The sequence below is a fragment of the Rousettus aegyptiacus genome, unplaced genomic scaffold, assembly GCF_014176215.1.
Source record: "Rousettus aegyptiacus isolate mRouAeg1 unplaced genomic scaffold, mRouAeg1.p scaffold_m13_p_9, whole genome shotgun sequence".
Classification (NCBI taxonomy): Eukaryota; Metazoa; Chordata; class Mammalia; order Chiroptera; family Pteropodidae; genus Rousettus; species Rousettus aegyptiacus.
This window is the reverse complement of record NW_023416312.1, coordinates 62,454,299-62,474,120: the sequence shown is the minus strand read 5'-3', so window position 1 is coordinate 62,474,120 and position 19,822 is coordinate 62,454,299. Positions and strand designations below refer to the sequence as shown.

Here is a 19,822-nt window from a genome sequence, read left to right as displayed (position 1 = left end):
GATAGCAAGGATCAGCCTAGGGACAGTGATTTGGTTTTTGAGGAACAGGCATGAGATAGAAGAACACTTGCATTTGCAAGATTTAGAAAATGTCTATTCCCCATATTAGAGTGGGAGAAAGGTACCTGATCAAGGTGATAGGACCACTAAAGCACTCCCATCTCTAAGTCAGCTTTAAACACTGTCCTTCTTTTTAGAATGCATCAACACCATCCTCCACAAACACACTTTTGCTTAGTAATCTCATATTTGTCCTCCTGATATGTTTACCAAGTACTTCCCCAAGGATGCCAATGATGACCCTTCAATCTAAATTAAGCCCTTCTTGTTCTATGCTTTTATATCATTAGGATTTTTTTACTGAATATATATTACAATTGCAATTATAAAGTTATTTGTGTGCCTCTCTCAATCCCCACACATATACTCATATTTAATCACTTACACATTTCTAGACCATAAGCCCCAGAAGAAAAGGACCATCTGTTTTGTTTATCACTTTGATAGTCCAGAGACTATTTCAGTGCCTGGCACATACTTTGTATTTAATAAATAATCACTAAATAAATGCAGTTTTTCTTGTTAGATTCTTTGGAAAACTCTGTCACACACATGTGCACACTCATGTACATAGTATGATATAGAATGCTCTGGAAACTTTTTATGACATTCAATTTAAAAGTTGAATGTGAGTAATTAGAACAGCGTGGAGGTATAATATAAAACAAGTGATATTTTTATTTGGGTATGTCTTATTTGAATTACTTCCCTTTCCCATTTATGTTTTATTAATTCTCTTCTAATAATTTTTAGATTTGATATTTGGTTGGTAGGTTAACTATAAATTGCCAACTCATTTCCTTTGTAATAATTCTCCCAGATGTCACTGAGCTATCTTAATTTGATTCGTCTCTCAAAGTGAAATGTTGTGTTTTGGCATTATTTGATTTCCAGTGTAGGATTTTGACTTGCAATTACTGTTGTTATTAGACAATGAAGAATGAATATGTAATCTATCTCCACTTACCAAATAGATTCTGCCATAAGTACCAAGGCCAATAGTTTTATCCAGTGAGAATATTCCAGTCGGATCCTGAAAAAATGTAGATCAAAAATTGTCAATCTTCTTGGAAAAAAAAGGCAAGCATTATACTATCTAGAATAGTATTTCCAATCTGCCTTGCACCCTTAGAATTTCCATGGGAAGAACCTAAGTGTTATTTACCAAAAGAATAGACATGTCACAGTCTCCTTGGACTAATTGTAGTCATTTATAAAAAAGAAACAATGGTATTGACATTAAGTAGTTGTATAATTGCCGCAAAACTGTAAAATGCATACAATTATGTCTAGTTGATGCATATTCATAATATAATTAGAAGAATACTAAAACAGAGATAAGTTCACTTACTTAAAATCAAAATACTCTTTTAATATCCATTTTTTGAGTGCTAACCAGACAGACAGAAGGCTTAGCTTAGAGCAGTGATGAGTACACACTGGATATAAAATAGCTTATGTATATAAAAGTAATTCTTAAGAAAGAATACAAACTTTAAATATGAATAATAAGGCAAGATCATGACACTGAAAGAGTAGCACTTGAAAAATAGACAAAGTTGTTTTTGTTTATTTGTTTTTAAGTTAATTTTTGCATATCTTTTCATGGCACAAATTCACTGGCTTTTTTTTTTGTCTTAGCCGAAATGTGGCACCATAGCAGACAAAGTATAATATGTTTATGGACAGATTCCTAAAGCTTCCGTAATCATCCATAAACATTGTTTCCTCACCTGAAAATATAGATATTCCTTTACTGTTCACCACAAAAATGGTGTTTGAATTTTATCACTACTTAAACTTTTGGTTTAACAGCTTATTTTGCTATTTTAGCTAAACTTATATGAGGTATGAGTAGATGCCAGTTTATATACAAAGTGGTAGCAGCATTGGAAAATTTTTGGAAATTCGCATGCCTTATAGAAAGCATATTTTATATTCACAAATTTCGTTTAACCTGGTTTGAAAACATTTTTATTTCTGAGCTAAACAGAAAAACTATTAAGCATATTAAATGTATATACTGAAATTATAGACACCTTTAAACTCGTGTGATATTTGTGTAATCTAGCAAAACTGTCATAGGAAAATGACACAGGTCTGGGATTACTTCAGTCAATAAGTATTCAACAAGACAGAGTCAGGAGACTGAAGTCTAAGCCCAGCTTTGCCATTAATTAACTATATGACTCTGAGTAAGTTATTTACTCTCTTTGGGACTTCTTTTCACATATATAAAATGAAGTTGCCGTGTTAGGTGATTTCCTAGCTCTAGTTCTAAAATTCTATAAGAAAAATATCAGATTCCAACATTCTAAAATCCAGATGTTTCCACAGGATTGATACAACCGTTGTTAGAAAAAACAGCAGCCTACTTTATTAAAATCATCATCAAAATCAATGTCACAATATGCACAGTATCATTATAAGCAAATAGTTTAAGAAACATACTCCTAATAAAAATACAAAACTTATTTAAAATAATAATTTTGAGAATTCAAGAGAAGTAAAAATGCATTGTTATAGTGGTCTTGATAATAAGTATATCGTTACAACTCACTGAAAAACTTATGGGAAAAAGCTAGCTAACAAGGGAGTTGCTAAGGTTCAGCTTGAAGACTTTATCACTTTAGCATATTTCTTTGAAAGATATCTTTGAGGAATTTTTTATTAGACATTATTAATTCTGGAGAAACGGCCTCTAGCCATCTGTCAAAAGAATCAAATTGGTAAACCATTCTTTGTTATGGTTAAGGTTGCATTTTAGCTGAAAAAGATACCACATATTACAGAATTACTGAATTATCTGAACAACTTTATTTCTGAATCTTTGACTACAGTCTTCAATATCTTTTACCCTTTTTCTACTCATCAATGACATACGTACCTTACTCATATTTGAACTCAGGTATCTAATTACTCAAAAAAAAACACCAAAGAAATGAACAGGGATAATAAAATTCCTGTGGAATTCTTGGAGGCCTTATTTTATCTATATTCATATTGTCTAGAAATTCATTTTCCTGCTTACAAATGGCCAAAACATTTTAATTCTCATGCTCACATTTAATAAAAAAAAAGATTTGAAAATTTTTTCTTCTGTTTTAAAAGGCAGCTTAGCCTAGTATTCGTATGTTCTAAGAGTATTTTCATTAGTTTTATGCAATATTTTTCTTTCCCCATCTTCATACCACTATCTTTCAAGACTAAATGATTGTAAAACTAGGAAGAGAAGAACAATGTAATTACTAGGATAATATTACTCAATTTCTTATATCAGATTTTCAACTACATTAAGTCAGGGAGTTTATTCTGGGCTTTCAAATAAGAAAGCATCAAAAAAGAATCTTTTTTCAGGGCGGAGAGAGTTCACTACAAAATTGAAAGGTCTACTTTAAAGGGGCCTCTATATTTACTAGGTCTTACCCTCTACCCTGCCACACCAAGGTAGAAAAATAATAAGAAGAAAGATCTTTAAATCAATTTGGAGATTATTTGGTGGTTCACTATGCTTTGGTGTTCCATTTAGTTTTTTTTTAATGGTTAGTAATCAAGAAAATGGTTAGTAATCAAAATAAATTACTAAAAAATTTTTGAATCATAAATGTTGGGCGAATACTTTATACTTTGTTATATTTCTCTCTCTCTCTCTCTCTCTCTCTCTCTCTATATATATATATATATATATATATATATATATATATATATAAAATTACATATATATATTTATTTATTTCCTGTAATTTAAAAGACCTAGATTGGTTGTCTTCTGAAACCTAGTATTTTGGGGTGTTGTCTCTGTTTTCTGAATTCAAGGAGAAGGGGAGGAATAAACCCTCTGATGGACAATTTTATTAAGGGTAGGAGGTGGGGATAACAGGAAGAAAAGGAACCCTAGAAGGCTGTGTTCACTGGTCAAAGAAAAGACTCAAGCAGAGGCTGAACCAAGTACAGCAGAATTAAAGAACAAAAGGGAACCATTAAATGGTCGATATGGGTAGCAATAAATTTCAGATTTAGGGCAGTAAAGAAGAAGAGAACTAGGAAACACATTCTAGCAGTCAGAAGAATAAAAGAAGGAAAGACATTGCACAGTACTTAGAAGGACAAGCAGAGCTTTTTCTTCTTTTTGTTTTAAATATTTAAAATAGAAATTTTATGAACTACTTCATGGAGAGAGAACCTGAAAATGGCAGATATAAATAACACTGTTAAGTGCCAGAGTGAGTTTCAGAGATAGAGGAATGGGCTTCACAATTCAAGTGGAAGACTTAGAAAAAAAATCTTTTGTTCTGGATTAGTGTTTCTCAAACTGTGGATTGCATAGACTCTCCCTACATGAGAATCATCTGGGAAATCTTGTTTAAAATATAAGATTCCTTGTTCCTAGCATGGAATTATGACATAGGAATTACTGAGGATGAGTAATCCCCAGATGATTATTGTACACTATTCATGTGCACTAACATAAAACTCACTGATCTAGAAACTGGAGAAAAAAGGACTGAAACCATAAATTAAAATACAGTGTCTTGCTGAGGTGATGCTCTATAATATATAATGGAGGATATGCTGAATGGTTCCCTCCTTGTGGACTAGAAAGTAAAACTGCTTTAAAACATGGGGCTAAGGAACTTGGTAAAGTGGGAAGTTTCTCCAGACTGAGTGTAGAAAGCAGCCTTGATCTGGGTGGTGGAAGACTGGGAGAGCTGGCATTTATATTTAAATATAAACCTAATATAATTCAAATATAGTTTTAGGATCATATGCTATTTCAGATCACCTCTGCCACTACTGTCCTCCAGGCCAGTCTAATTTTGACCCCAATATAGATTAGGACTATACATGGCCGTGTCAAATACCAAGTCCACAGCCATGAGGAATGTCATTACCATACTGGGCACAGAAGGCAAAAGAGACTATCATAGTAAAAACATGCCAGATTTGGAGATGAAGAAAGTTTCCAGTCTCAAGGATTGAGTGACATAGGCATACTAAGGGGGGGAAATATATATATATATATATATATATATATACACACACATACATACATACACACACACACACACTAAGGGGGGGAAATATATATATATATATATACACACATATACATACACATACATACACACACACACACACACACACATATAGAGAGAGAGAGACAGACAGAGAGCAGAGACACAGAGAGAGACACAGAGACAGAGAGAGACAGAGACACAGAGACAGAGAGAGTGAGCGCGAGAGAGCGAGCGTGAGAGAGTGAGACAGCCCTAGGTATTGTTGGCAAGTAAGGTAAAAATACACACACACAAATATATATATAAAGACATAAGACTTTGCAATTCTCTTTTCAAAAAGAAAGCACAGACTACAAACCTCAGCACTTTTTGTTTTGTTTTGTCACCTATAGGAAATATTTATTCAATAGTCAATCAGGAAAAATTACAGCAACCCATTAATTAATAAACAAAATGTAGCTGACTTGTCATTCTCTTGTTATATTGGCATTATTATTTTATGCTTCTAAATTAAGGGTATTATGCAAAAAGAAAGTTGTACAATTCCTTCACCCCTCCAGCTTCCCCAGTTTTAACTATTGTTTATTATTTTAGGTTTACAAATTAATATCTATGTAATAACAAAAAACCTTCCACCACTTTCTTTAAATCACAATTTGCACAGCAAGCCTGGCTTCTCTTGTCTTGAGGTCATTTAGCTGGCCATCCCAGACATAACATATCAATCTTAAAGTAGACCCATATTTAATCATTATATATTCTGATTTTTTTTTCTCAATATGAAACTCCAAGGTCTGAATCACTGCTCATTATCTGGCTATTGCCAAATTCATATACTTGGTGTTGATAGATGTCAACTTTCTGACCTTCATATTTATCACATTTATGTTTCATTGTTTGCTTTGTCATCTCTACTTTTCACCAAAATGCAAATCCCAAAGAGCTAACTTAGATGTCTCTTTACCTCTTCACTTACTTTTACTTATTCAGAGACTCTGGAAATAAGTCAACTTCAAAAAAATACAAAATCACTAAAATATGACTCAATGACCAAAGAGACAGTGAACTTTTCACGTCTCTAAAAAATTGCCATAAAGTATATTATCAGGGGATGCTTCTTTTCTGCTAGATTTCTTAGGGTTTAGACCCGAATGTCTGGAGAGATGAGATAATTATGCATAATTTCTTCAGATGATAAAGACCTTCACAATGAGATAAAATTATGCCTGTATAATAGAAATTTAGAAATTGTTAGAAGCTAAGGACTTTATGAGACTTTCTTGAAGTCTGTAAAATGAAGCCAAGCATAAATGCCCTGAGGTTTTATGTCTTATCTCTACAACTACATTAAAAAACAACCTTATCTTTCTCCCTTCCACATCTCCCCCCCCAAAAAAAAAACCTAATAGTCTATTGAACTGCAATTTAAAATTGTAGACTTTTCCTTTATCCCCTTGGCTCTCACCAAGTTCTTATGTTCCCCGGCCATGACCGGAACAGTTAGTCTGGGCCATTTCCCCCCAGGTTTTTTTTCTGTTATTAAAATCTTCACTACTTTTTCCTCAAGTTTGGAATTCTCTGCTCTATCATTTCTATGAGGTCCTTCTCATTCCTCTCTTTAGTCAATTTTAGAAAAGACTTTTTTCAGTTTGCCCATGTGTAGTTTCACATATTGTCCTAGTTTGCCTTCTCTCTCTCTCTCTTTCTCTCACCATACACAGAGAATATTGGAGAAAGGTAACATTTCATTCATTGGTTTTACACTTTTATTTGGGAGCAAATCTAGTTTAAATATGAAAGTTCTGTTCATAAAGGAAACCACCAATTGGGGCCTCTATATTCCAGAAAACTCATATATGCACCAGATACATTCAGGGTGGAAAAAGATTTAACCTTTCTTTAAACATTCTGTGACTTTATTTTATAAAACTGCATCAATAAACACAATGCTAATATTTGTATTCTGCATGTTTATTTAAAAGCTAAGAACAATATGTTAAATGTTAACCATGTGCGTGACCTCCTCCTCCACACCATTATAGTGTAATGTTATATAGGTGAGGCTTAGGGAATGCCCCATTTTTGAGGGAGGCAGGCTTCTGCCATCATCAAGAAGACAATCTTTAAAGGCCAAATATGTATAAAATTAAAGCACTGCGACTTTGAATAGTCCTATAACCTCAAGGTTAATATTTAGCTTTTCCCAAAGCAAGCAGGCCACTGCCGTGAACTATAGTTGCCTGGTGATTATTCCAGCACATGCATGCTTATTCCCTTTCAGAGAGTCCAGGGGCCCTTTGCATTCAAGGGAGGGTGCAAGTGAAATGCCGATCTAAAAAGAGAACTTAAAAAATGGATTTGGGTGGGATCCAGTATCTGCCAGAAACCGGATGCCAATGAAATAAACGGCGCTGCTAAAATAATAAGGCTACTAATAAGGATGACAATAATAGGTCACCAATCAATTACAATACAATTCTGGAAGAAAGCTGGACATTCAGAAAAAAGATAATCCACAAACAAAAGTTATGAGAAAATGATAAATCTGTTTAGCTCCTGAGAACAATTTTTCTGTTTTGACTGGGATGTGCAGAATTCACTTCTTCCCCAAGCGGCGTTGAGTTCTTTCGCTCCTACAACACTAAATCGGAACGGTGCCCTGACAGAATAAGAAAGCTTTAGAAAGTCCTTTTAGAAAATGAGAGAAATGAGACTCCAATGTTTTAATTTTCTAGACCACTGTCACCTACAAGTAATGGTAATTGCGTGAGTGGGCGCTGGCAAAAGCAGCAGCAAACAACGGGGCAGCGGGGTGACAGGGAGGAGTATTCTCAGGAAACAAGCGTTGTCCCGCTCTTTGGCATCTCCTGTAGCCTCACTAGGGCAGGTACAGGAGCGCCACTAAACAAAATGAGCCACATTTAGAAAATGTCTCGCTGTTTAGGACATACGCCACCACCACCTATTCTCCCCCCACACGCCCCTTCCTTTTGCCTTTCTGTGAGTTTGATGCGTCCAGGGGGTGTCTTTTCTGCAAGCCCATTCTAGGGGACCCTCTGGTACCGTGATCCCCACAAAGTTTTAGCCTAACCCAGCTTGCGGACGTCCATCCCCTCCCCCGGTGCTCAGAACCCAGAGAAGAGAACATTTTGGGAGCGACGGGTCTCTTCTACTCACCGGCAAGTGGCCCAGATCTGTGATTTCCTTGTCCCTCCAACTCCCAGGTCCCGCCATGGCTTCGAGCGGAACCGGAGCAGGCGACTGAGTTAGGCACGGTCAGGGTGTCTGAGGTGGAAGCAGACAAGAAGTTGAAGAGAGAAGAGAAAAAGGGAGAGAACGAGGGAAATAAAAGGACAGGGGTTTATAGCGTGGGAGCTAGAGGAGGAGAAAGTGGAGGGAAAAGAGCTAGGAGTAGAGAGAAACCCGTTTGTGAGGCGGGAAAGCAAGTTTAGCTAAGGCAAGAGAAGAGCCTGAGCGTCGGTCTCGGAAACTAAGAAGCTAGAGGGGCGCTCCACTGGCGAGAGCGCAGTGTCTGCCCCCGCAGGGTGCGCCTCTTTCATGGTGGGGAGGGGGGCGGTGCAAGGAGGTGGGGGGCCCCTGAGCAGCTTGAAGGGGATTGGTGCAGCGTCACGTCGCCAGGTGGGCAGCCGCGCAGCAGGGAGGCGGGCTGGGGGGCCACTGGAGGAGGGAGGTGCTCAAGGACTCTAACGGTTTGCAAGCAGGCCCCTCGCTGCCTCTCCCTTCCCTTCCCTTGCCATCCCTCCCAAGTCCACCGCTGCACCCGCCACACCCGCCCCTGCTGGCGAGTGTTCCACAGGAAACTTTTTTGAGGCAGCTGCTAGCCCTGGAAAACCGGTCCCACTCTGCACTGCTCCCAGTCTGGGCCCCACAGCTCTGCCACAGTATAAGCAGCCTGCGCCCCCATCTCCCCCACGGAACACTTGTGACTTTTCTAGTTGTCTAAATTCACTTTCTGCCCCTCGATTTTATTGCTCCGTGTATTGCAAAGACCCATCAAGTTAGATAAGGAAATGACTCGCCACTGGGTTAAGGATCAAACCTAGACAAACCCCTGTGCGGGCAGGGAGATAGTACCAAGTATGCCTCGGGGTTAATGCAGCTCGGCTTTTGAAGCCACTTCAGCACAGCGTGAACAGGGCTGCTGCGAAGATCCCTGGAGGTGGGCCTCATCTCTTCTGGCCCGGGACTAGTTGGTACCAGGTCCTGGCCACAGTCGGAACTGCACCTGTTCACAGGTGCCAGGAAGAGACTGACTGAGTCCCAGAAGCTCTAGCTACCCCCAGTCGAAAGTTTGCAGTTTGCTGCTTTTGCAGAGGAAGTCCCTTGGTCCTTTCCAGTCTCCTGCTCTAGAGCTGGGCTTCATTCATTAGCTCGTGCATTGCAAAACGTTTTCGATCACCCAGGCCTCGGTTCGCCCACAAAGCGCAGGGGTTCTGAGATAGTTTAAAAGAATCTGACAAACGCAATTTATTCTTAAGAAGGTGCCTCTTGAAGACTTTATGGGAAAGAGAGTCAGTTCATAAAACTAACCGAATTCTAAGTTTCTGCTCTGCAAAGAGCACTTTAAAACAATGTCCTGAAGCTGCTTACTTTCCCTGGAACTCACAGACTGTGTTCTCCCACCCGCACTTCGGTGTCAGAAAGCAATATGCGGGGTTTTTTTCCTGTTTCTTTTTTAATTAAGAAATCTCTACCTCCTCTAGGAAGATTTACTCAAACAATTCTTCTCATCTATCTGTAGCTCACCATTTATGACCCAGGCGTCTAACTTTTGTAATTATTCTCTTATATTGGTGGATTTTGTTTGTTTCATGTCTTTACACTCCTTAACCTCAAAGATTCAGTGAGCTTTGCGATCATCACAGCCTGTCTGCGACCGGTCTTGCTAAAGACATCCTCTGTTAATAGGTGCAGAGAAAACCAACTACCATCCCCTCCCAGCCCACCCCCCCCAAAAACAAACAAACAAACAAAAAAAAACTTTAGTGTTCTGGATCAAATTTTTGTATTAATCCAAATATGATGTAAACCATACAGAAATTACATTTCCCAAGAATTCAAATCTTGACAATTCCACTGCAGAAAATCTTGTCCCTTTAAAACATAGTTTAAGACTTTCTAGATGGTCAGTAAAACTCTGGATCTTGCAAAAGATGAGTCTGAAAATAGCATTTCATAACTAGAGATGGGCAGGTGAGTTAGTTAATAGAAAGTTATGCTTTTGTATAAATATCTTGTTTTTAGAAATCAAGACACGGAGTCAAGCAATTCAGCCTGGGGAAAAAAAAAAAACCTCTGAAGAGATTCTTTGCTAAATGGAAGAAGTATTCATAAGTTAAGGCTTTTTTTTGACAATTCAATTTATTGAAGGTAGGGTGTAGGGAAATGCCCCGTGGCTCCTGATGGCAGAGGCTGTTTTAGCCTGTTTAAGGGGACAAGTCCAGACCATGTAAAAGAATCCAGGATAGGTCATTGGCCTCTCTAGTTGCAAGACTCAGTGGGAGTCTAGGAACTTCATGACTCTATAGAGATTAGCCACATTTCCGGGTGGGACTCTCATGGGGGAAGAAGGAGGGGAAGCCTAGGTGTTTGACCAGAACTTGCCAGAAAATCTACACATTTTAAAAATTATTATTTTCAATGAAAAAAGGAGCACAGAAAAGCATGGAAACTTTGCCTTGTAAACTGGCATTATGGGGATTTTTGTGGCTAGCCTGGGGAAGATCAGTCCAGCTAGTAGACCATAAGGCAAATAGATGGCCCCAATTATTTGCATTAGGCTCAGCCCTGAGAGAAATCTTGAAATGGGGCACTTGTTTTCCAGCTTCAGGACTTCTTTTTCTTTACCCTACAAACTCCACTTTCCCATCCCCCCCTTCCAAAGTGTTCTTTTTTTCTCTCTTTCTTTGACTTTAAACTGAATAAAAATAACTCTAGTCCATCCCGGATCTAGGAACTTGTCAGATTGTGTTTTCCCCAGAAATAATTTATCTGCCAACACTCTGTGTTCCATATTTATTACATCCCTTTCTCTTCCCTTCCATTCTGTTATCTTAAGGTCCTGAGCACTTTGTAACATTTGATTGTTGGTATTTTTTATTAGCTAAAATTTACTGAATGTTTGCTATATGTTCTGGACTAAAAGACATATACACGCACATCATATTTAATTTTGTCAAAAATTCTTCCAGGTTTTTAATTATCTCCATTTCATAGGCAAGGAAATTGAGGCACAGAGAGATGAAGTATCTTTTCTAAAGCTTCACAGCTAGTAATTGGAAGAGCCTGGCTTCCAACTCAGGCAGTCTGACTCCAGAGCTTACTTGTCAATGACTGTTGAAGGGCCGGAACATATTTTGAGACTGTGCAAGAGGAGCCAAATTCAAAACAGCCTCAGGGTAAATGAGATCAGATGACATTAACTAGGCCCCTAAGCTATCCAGTTCCCCTTGCCCCTTTTCAGCCCTCAAGCCCTCCTAACAGAAATAACAAGGGCTTTATAAAAAGAAATGGAACCCAGTTACAGCCCAAGAGCAGCCAGTGACTCGCCTGAGCAGATCTACAGTGTGGATCACCTCACAGGGAAAAATGGATTTTAAGCTTAAGAAACTTTCATAGTGGAAACCCCCTTACCCACAGTAATTTTTCAATGTTTTAAAAAATATTGAAATTCATTTCTATTCCTTCCAGAGAATTTTTTGGCTAAGAGCAATCATTCAGTGAAGCCTTGAAGGAAGCTGTGTTTTGGAGCAATTCTACTTTGTGATTCGAGGTGCTAAATGGCAAGGTTATAGCCAGTCAGCTCAGCTGGTAAGAGTACTGCAGACATGGTGCCAAAGGCATGCGCTTGATCCCCCAGAGGGCCAGTGTGCTTCTCTTCATTCTTTGGCCCTTGATAGCATCTCCCCTATGGCCAGAAAGCGGCTGTCTTTTTTCCAAAACAACTTCAAAATCAGTACTTTTGTCTTTGTATACAAAAGTGCATATTCATTTTTTCCATATAAATTGCTGATCACCATAATCAGAAGTTATATTGTAAGAGCATGTGTGTGTTGTGAAAAAAATAGAGATTCAAAAGATTCTAGGCTGTTTTTTCTTTGTTTTTCATTAACACATTTATGATTAGCAATATATATTTTAGACAGTTTAAAAATTTATTAAGCATTTCTAAAGCACTTAAACACACAGAAAGCTCTGTCATTTATTATTTTTTCCTCTACTCTGACACCTCACATATGAAAATGAATATCTTGCAAACTATTCTTAGGACAAGTTTGCTGTCTACATTACTGGTCCTTGGAAAAGTGAAATAAGGTTATATAGTAGTTTGCTTGAAAAGATACTTTAAAACACTGGTGATTGCAAACACTCAAGGTCTAATATCTGGAAGGGGCTAGGGTAGCTTATTGGAAGTCCTTGTTGAAGGAAGAAACTTCTTTGGGAACCGCTGAGCTAAAAGACCTTCTTAAGGTTTCCTTTCTTCTTTGTGGAGATACGTTTACAACTGGAAGATTTCTGCCACTGTCCCCAATGCTCTTGCTGCCACTCCTTTTGATTCTTTTACATGCCACTCTTCTGGGGACAAAGCAGCAAGCCACCTGATGTTTCTCAGGCTAAAGGTCATTAAATGTGCCTTCTGACCATAGTTTGCAAAGCTTCTGTCACTTGTTGTGGAATGCTCTTAAGCTCGGCATGATTTGAGCTATGCTTGTTTCTAAAATGAGGCCCAGGAAATCTGATCCTAGCTGAACATAGGTCTTCTTACTATTGAAAACTGGAATGTTACTCTATAAAAAGACAATTGTTTTATAAAGAGAACTGAAACAGAGAAATTAAAACCAAAAGTCAAACACATTTCTGAAGTTGGTAATAGGACTTCCTTTTCTCTCAGTCCTTTCCCTTTTGGGAGGCCATACCTTCCTACTCCTGGAATTTTCAACCCAATAACTTCAAGTTATCCAACCCCCTCAGTCAGCACAAGAGTAAACAGGAGTACATTTACCTTGATGCTTCAAGACACCTCACTTGCACTTCCGAGGGCCTGGAAGTGGCCCTAGTAATTAATTCTGTGTTGACATTTTTTTAAGTGGGCTCCCCAAATATAAAAGCTTCAAATCTAACAAAACTTGGATTTGACCCTGAATGTGTAATGTATAGAGAATACAGTAAAGCTAAAATATGTTGTATAATCTTCATAATATCACTGGGACTTGATAAAATAAGAGTTGTGGTTAGCAATCTATAACTAGAGACTGTGTATTTTGAAAAGAGAGAAAACTCAAAGAAGGAAAAAAAGAATAGCTCTGAACTTTAAGAAATTATTCATTTATGTAGAAAGGAACATATCACATAAGCAGGATAGATGTCATTTTGATTGAGGATAAAAAGGAAAGAGGAAACAAATTATATTGTTGTGCTACAGACTGATGACAGGAACTACATGGGCAATGCTTTCTTAAATCTAAGTCACAACACTGCCACTGGGAGAGGCAATTATAATGATAGAAAGCATATTTTTAAGGTCTTATATTAGAAAAATTTTTAATAACAATATAAACTCATTGTAACAGGTCAAAAAATTCAAAGGTAAAGTTATGAAAAGTAAACATTATCTGTCTTCATCTGATTATACACCACTAACACCACTCTATCCTTTAAGATATTAACTATTTGGTGTATATACTTCTATATCATTCTCCAAGTCAATAAATTTTATGAAAACGCACACGTGTACACACATGGTTCTCTCTCCTTATTCTTTTTCTCTCTTTTATTTTTTAACAAAAAATGGGATCATACCATATATACTACCTTGCAACTTAACAATATGTATCTTTTCAGGTGAAATACATAGATATGACTCATTCTAAATTATTTCCTTAGATTTTTTTTCCTAAAAGAGTAATCATAATCTGGTAATTTCTAGAATTGCTATGTTAATGATTTCATTTATCAGAAGAAACAATGAGAAAAGTCGTTTTTTTTAAGGAAAAGCTAGTTAGTGAGCTACAAATTACAGGGAAAAATGTATGTATGTGTGTGTGTGTGTGTGTGTGTGTGTGTATATATATATATATAAAAGAGAGAGAGATTCTTATTGTTCATGATTCTGTTTTGTAGAGAGCAACATATATGCACTCACGCAGAGAATCAAGAATGTTCTGAGAGAACATTAGCTCAACAAAAATTATTGTGATATACTACACAATAGTGGAGGAGAGAAGAGGAGAGTAAATTGGTATAGAGTACCCAGCTGTTGTGCTTAGGAGCAAATATTCAGGCTCAGAAAAATGATTGACTTAAATAAAAAAAAAAGTAATCTTGCAGATGTGACTATAATGCGATCACAGAATATAGTAAAAGTGCCACAAGTTTGAAAACAGGAAAAATTCAAATTTTCAATACAGAGCAAAAAGATAGATCCCAGAAAGTATAGACAGACCAGTACTCTTGATGTTGGTTCCAGAGGAATTCTCACAGAATAGTTTACAGATAGCTCTTAGGAGATGCTTCTTAGGAGTGAGCAGGGATACACTAATAATTAGCCATGAAAACACTCATTTTCTATTATGAATAGTGTGATATCAAGCTTTCAATTACTCCCCTCTCCCAATGAACCATTCATCTTGTTATTCATAACATTATCTTGTGTGCTCTCCTCCCATAATGAATCAGGGCTGGCCCCATTGTGGACAATAGATTATGGAGGAAGTGATACTTTATTACTTATAAATCTAGGTATTAATACACATTGAAGCTTATAGCTAAGTCTTTCAGATTGTTTGATCTGGGGGAAGCAATTTGTTAAACTTTGAGGACACTGAAGCACACCTGTGGTGAGATCCACCTGGAGAAGAACTGAGGCTTGTGGACAACAGCCAATAGCAGCTTGCCAATAATGTGATGAGCCACTTTGGGAGTGGATTTCCCAGCCCCATTCAAGGCTTGAAGATGATAACAGTCATAGGCAAAATTTAATTGCAACTTTATGACAGAGTCTGAGCTAAGCCACTCCTAAATTCCTAACCAAAAGAAAACACGAGAGAAGAATATATTACTATTTTAAGCCACTAAATTTTGGGATAAATTGTTACAAAGCAATAAATAACTAATCAAATCAGTTGTTCACCAAATAGACCAGAATACTATGATAGTTAATATATTTTTATTTAGACAAAGGATCTTATAATATCCTCTTAGACAAGATAGATAAACGTGGACTGAATAAAGCATAGACAAGCATATTCATGACCAGTTGAACATAACTGTTGACTAATGAATCAATAGAAAATTGGAGAGAACATGTAATGCTGATATAAGGATATGGTGAGCATAATCAAATATATATTCTGGAGTAGCCCTGTCTAATAGAAATTTTTCTGCTGGTGAAAATGTCCTATAACTGCATTGTCCAATATGATTGCCAGTAGAAATATGAAGTTGAGTACTTGAAACTACTACAACTTAGAAACTGTGTTTTAAATTTTATTTATGTTAATGAAAATAAATCTAAATTTATATGGAAACATGTGGCTAATAGCCACTGCATTGGACAATGCAACTGTCTATGACTTAAGAAATCAACTTTGTTAAAGTTTAGAGGAAAAAAAATAGAATTTTGAGGACAGAAACTCTAAAGGGATTGTGATGCAGATTTTCTGTTTTTGGTTCAGTATTCTACTTATTTATCATTGGTTTAGGTGACAACTTGAAAGATATGCATATAATTTTTGTTGATGGACCAAAATTTGGAAGAATTAATTATTAATATATAGGTTGCCAGCATTTTTCCTGGGTCTGACACTCCAAGTTTGGAGCAAGAAGAGAGTAGAGCTAGGGAAGTGATTGGGCTTAAACACAAGGTAATCTTTAGGGTTAGTACAAAGGAAAGTTCCCCAAGGCCAGAAAGGGTAGAGGAAAAAAGCAATACATTGGGCATAAGTTTGAGGAGCAGTGAAGCAGACAAGCTGAGAAGATAGAACTAGAGATGAGACTGGAACTGATAGGAAACTAGAATGATGAATGACTAGAGGTTAGAAAAGGGAGGCAGGGGGCAAAAATAAATGGAATAAATAATAAGTGCACATGAAAGCCAGTTTTTGCTGGCTTTTGGTTGTCTTATTCCAACTGTTGGTTTTGTTTATAGAATTTTGCCTTCATCCTGGGCATGGGCTAGAACATTTAAGTTGCAGGGCCATACTGTAGAGAATCAGACCTATAAGAGCCTGGAATTACTGGAATAAACAAACACTAAACTTAGTGTGAAGCTTTTCACCAAAGTTTAAAAAACAAACAATTTTATAAGCACAAGAAGTGAGAAACTTAACTTTAAAAAGTAATGTTAATCTAGTATTACAGTGATACCAGAAAGACCAGTAAAATATCCAAATCAAGGGCAATTTTCTTAATTGCACTACACCATGTAAAGATATCTTAAGAGGTGTAATTATTCCAAAGGGTTACATTTTAAACAAATTAAATAGTTGCCAAAATAGGGAAAGTAAAATAATGAATAATTTAGAAATTGTGACATTTGGAAAGGTTGAAAGACTGATGATATATAGCCCTTTGAGGAGAAGGCTTAGGGAGATGGAGTAGCTATTTTCATATATTTTTAATGGGAAGTCATAAGGAAGAAGGGTGAATAGATAGTGGTTCTAAAAAGGTAAAACTCATAGCAATTTAAGGAAGAACACTCTAATAATCACCACTGTAAAGAATTCACTGCTTTATAAAGGAGAGAACACTCTTTAACTGGAAGTATTTCAAGTGGAGACTAGATGATCATCTGCTATGGATTTGTATAAAGAACTCATGGTTTAAGAGATAGATTGAACTAATGCAACTCCATATCCAATTCCAAGAAACTTTGCAATTATCATTTTTTCCCTCTATGTATTGTGATTTTTGACTATTTACCCAGAAGGCATTGTTATTCTGTTTCTAACTTAGGGGAATGTACTAAAGTCATACCCATGAAATTACATTTTATGTAAAGTCACAGAACAAATGCTATATTTGGTTAGAATGCAAAGACGTAACTAGCTATTTTTATATGGGAAGCAAGTGCCAAGCAATGGAAACATTGCCATTACTCCTTTCCTCTCCTTTTGACCTCCTCTGGATCCTAGGCATTACCATGCAAAGTGCACTCTCATCACAATCTGCAAACATCTACTTCTATCTCTTCTGTTTTTCTCTTTGTGTTCTTGAACCATTAAAAAGGGTCTTATAGGTCAGGTAGTGTGTATATGTGTTGAGGATGGGGATAGCGTGTCATTTCTGGGAATGTAAGTTACTGCTACTCACCCAACCACAAATTATGGAACAAATTCCATCAATTATTCCTCTCATAGTCCTTCCAAAGTAAATCTGTGAAAGAGAGTGGTGCTTGCCCTACATGACATACATTCTCCTCCAAGAAAAATCCTGAAAACACTACTTAGATAATTCAATATTAATAGTCTGGGTTTTATCTTTCTATACCTTTATCTTTGTTCATACAAATATTTGCAACCACCCATAAATACATTTTCTTCTATATTTTAAAATAAAAAAATAGAATCATACTATACATATTACTTAGCAACTTGCTTCATTTCACTTAATATGTTGTAGATGTCAAAATGTATAGATCAAACTTACTGTTATAAGAGCTATGTGAAAAAACTGATAGTTTTGAGCACAAAAAAAACCTAAAATAATTCAATAGACCTGGAAAAATATTTGCGATATATATGACTAAGAAATGGTTAATATTGTTAATAAATAGAGCTCTTGCAAATTGATAGAGAAAAATAAACTCTTCATTGGAAAAATGGGCAAAAACTATGAATGGGCAATTCACAGAAGAATATATACAAGTAATCAACAAATATATAAAAATGTGCTCGGCTTCATAGTAGTCAGAGAAATGTAAATCCAAAGAAAAACAGATTTCATTAAAATTATGAAAGTAATAATTTCATTGTAAAAATAGGTAAACAGTAAAACTACACAGAGGTGTACAAAGAAAAATATAATAGTTCCACCTTCACCTTTGCAGTCTCACTTCCCTTGAGTTAACCATATTTACTATTTACCACATAACTCTCCATGGTCTTACAAACATAAGCAAACACATAACAAAGGCTATTTTAAATAAAATTGATGCCTTCTAAATATATTACTTTTCAATCTGTTTTTTTTAATTAAATCATATCCATGGACATCTGTCTGGTCAATGTATAAGGATCTAACCCATTGATTAAAATAGCTACATAATAGTCCATAAGATAAATCTATCACAATTTATTAAACCTATTGGTGGACTTTCAGTAGTTTTCAGATTGTATTTCTTTATAAATAACCCTTCAATAAACATTATTTAAATATATTCTATGTGCTGAGGCTTATACTATCAAGTACAGATTTCTAAAACTAAAATTTCTCTCTCAAAGGGCATGCACATTTAAAATTTTCAGTAGCTATTGCCACACTACTTTCCAAACATTTGGTAGTAAACACGATCCCACAAACAGATTACAAGAGTTCTCATATTTCCACACTCTCGAATAGATGATACCAATATTCTCTTTCTTTTTTCTCTGCTTTTCAAAATAGCCTAACGATGCTCATGTATATCAATAAGTCTTCTGATTTTAAAACAAATATAATACAGCAGGTTCTAGTCAACATGGTGGAGTAGGTAAGCATTGTGCTCACTTCCTCACATGACCACATCAAAATTACAACTAAATTACAGGGCAATCAACCTGGAGAACCACCTGAAGACTAGATGACTAGAACTCTTATAACTAAGGACATAAAAAGAGGCCATATTGAGACCAGAAAAAGGGGCAGAGGCACAAAACAGACTGATGTCACTCCCATGTGTGGTGGTTAAGAATCATGAGGGATATCTCAGTTGAAGAGGTCCCCACTGAGGAGTAAGGGGACCCAGTCCCACACCAGGCTCCCTAGCCCAGGGATCCAGTGCCAGAAAGAGTAGTTCCCACAACAGCTAGCTATGAAGATGAGTAGCAATTTCATACCAATTAGATGAGACAAAGGGCTGCTGGAAATCTAGACGCCATTTTAAAGAGCCTGCACACAGACTCACTTGAACACAGGCACTCACCTTAAGCTCTAGCGAAGGGATAGTATCTCCAAAGGCTCCATAAACATAGGGGGAGAAACTGAATTGTGTGGCTACTGGGCAAGGGCCGCTGTTGTCCGTGTTGAGCCCTCTCTATACACAGCCTACAAGGGAAGGCAGGTGCCAAATCTAACCCCACCCTGGTGATTTCTTTAGACCAACTCAGCAGGTATTACCTCTAGGTGAGACAGAGGGAGGGCAGCTAAAAACCCAGACGTTCTATTAAAGGTTTGATGAACAGACTTACTCTCTCACAGGCACTCATCCTGACCTCCAGTGAAGGAAGAAACTGAATTGAATGGCTTCAGGGTGAGGGCTGCTGTTGTTCCTGTGTCGAGCGCTCTCGGGACACAGCTTACAGGCAGGCACCACATCTGAAACTACATTAACTGGGTAAACACCACTAGCCCCACCCTTATGACTCCTGAGACCCCGCCCAACCTAACTCAGCAGAGATTCCCTTCAGGTGGGCCTGAGGGCAGGTAGAAACTCAGACTTCCTCTTAAAGAGCCTGTACACTAACTACTCACTCAGGCATTCATTCGCCCTGAGCTCGAAAAAAGGGACAGCAGCTTGAAAACTGCTA

General features: G+C 37.0%; 1 protein-coding gene across 3 annotated transcripts in view; it reads right to left on the bottom strand.

Annotated features, from left to right (window-relative positions):
- Window positions 1-19,577, bottom strand: part of NRK (Nik related kinase) — a 165,699-nt gene extending 146,122 nt beyond the window's left edge. For 2 of the 3 annotated variants that reach the window (XM_016166765.2, XM_016166766.2), the window contains exons 1-2: window positions 8,256-8,762; window positions 1,028-1,093 (exon numbers count right to left, since the gene is read on the bottom strand). In XM_016166765.2, the coding sequence (XP_016022251.2) occupies window positions 1,028-1,093; window positions 8,256-8,312 (123 nt within the window). In that variant the 5' untranslated portion in view covers window positions 8,313-8,762. Of the gene's footprint in view, window positions 1-1,027; window positions 1,094-8,255; window positions 8,763-19,483 lie in introns of those variants that run through there. The other variant, XM_016166764.2, reaches the window with a different exon arrangement.
- Between the last annotated feature and the right edge of the window lie 245 nt (window positions 19,578-19,822).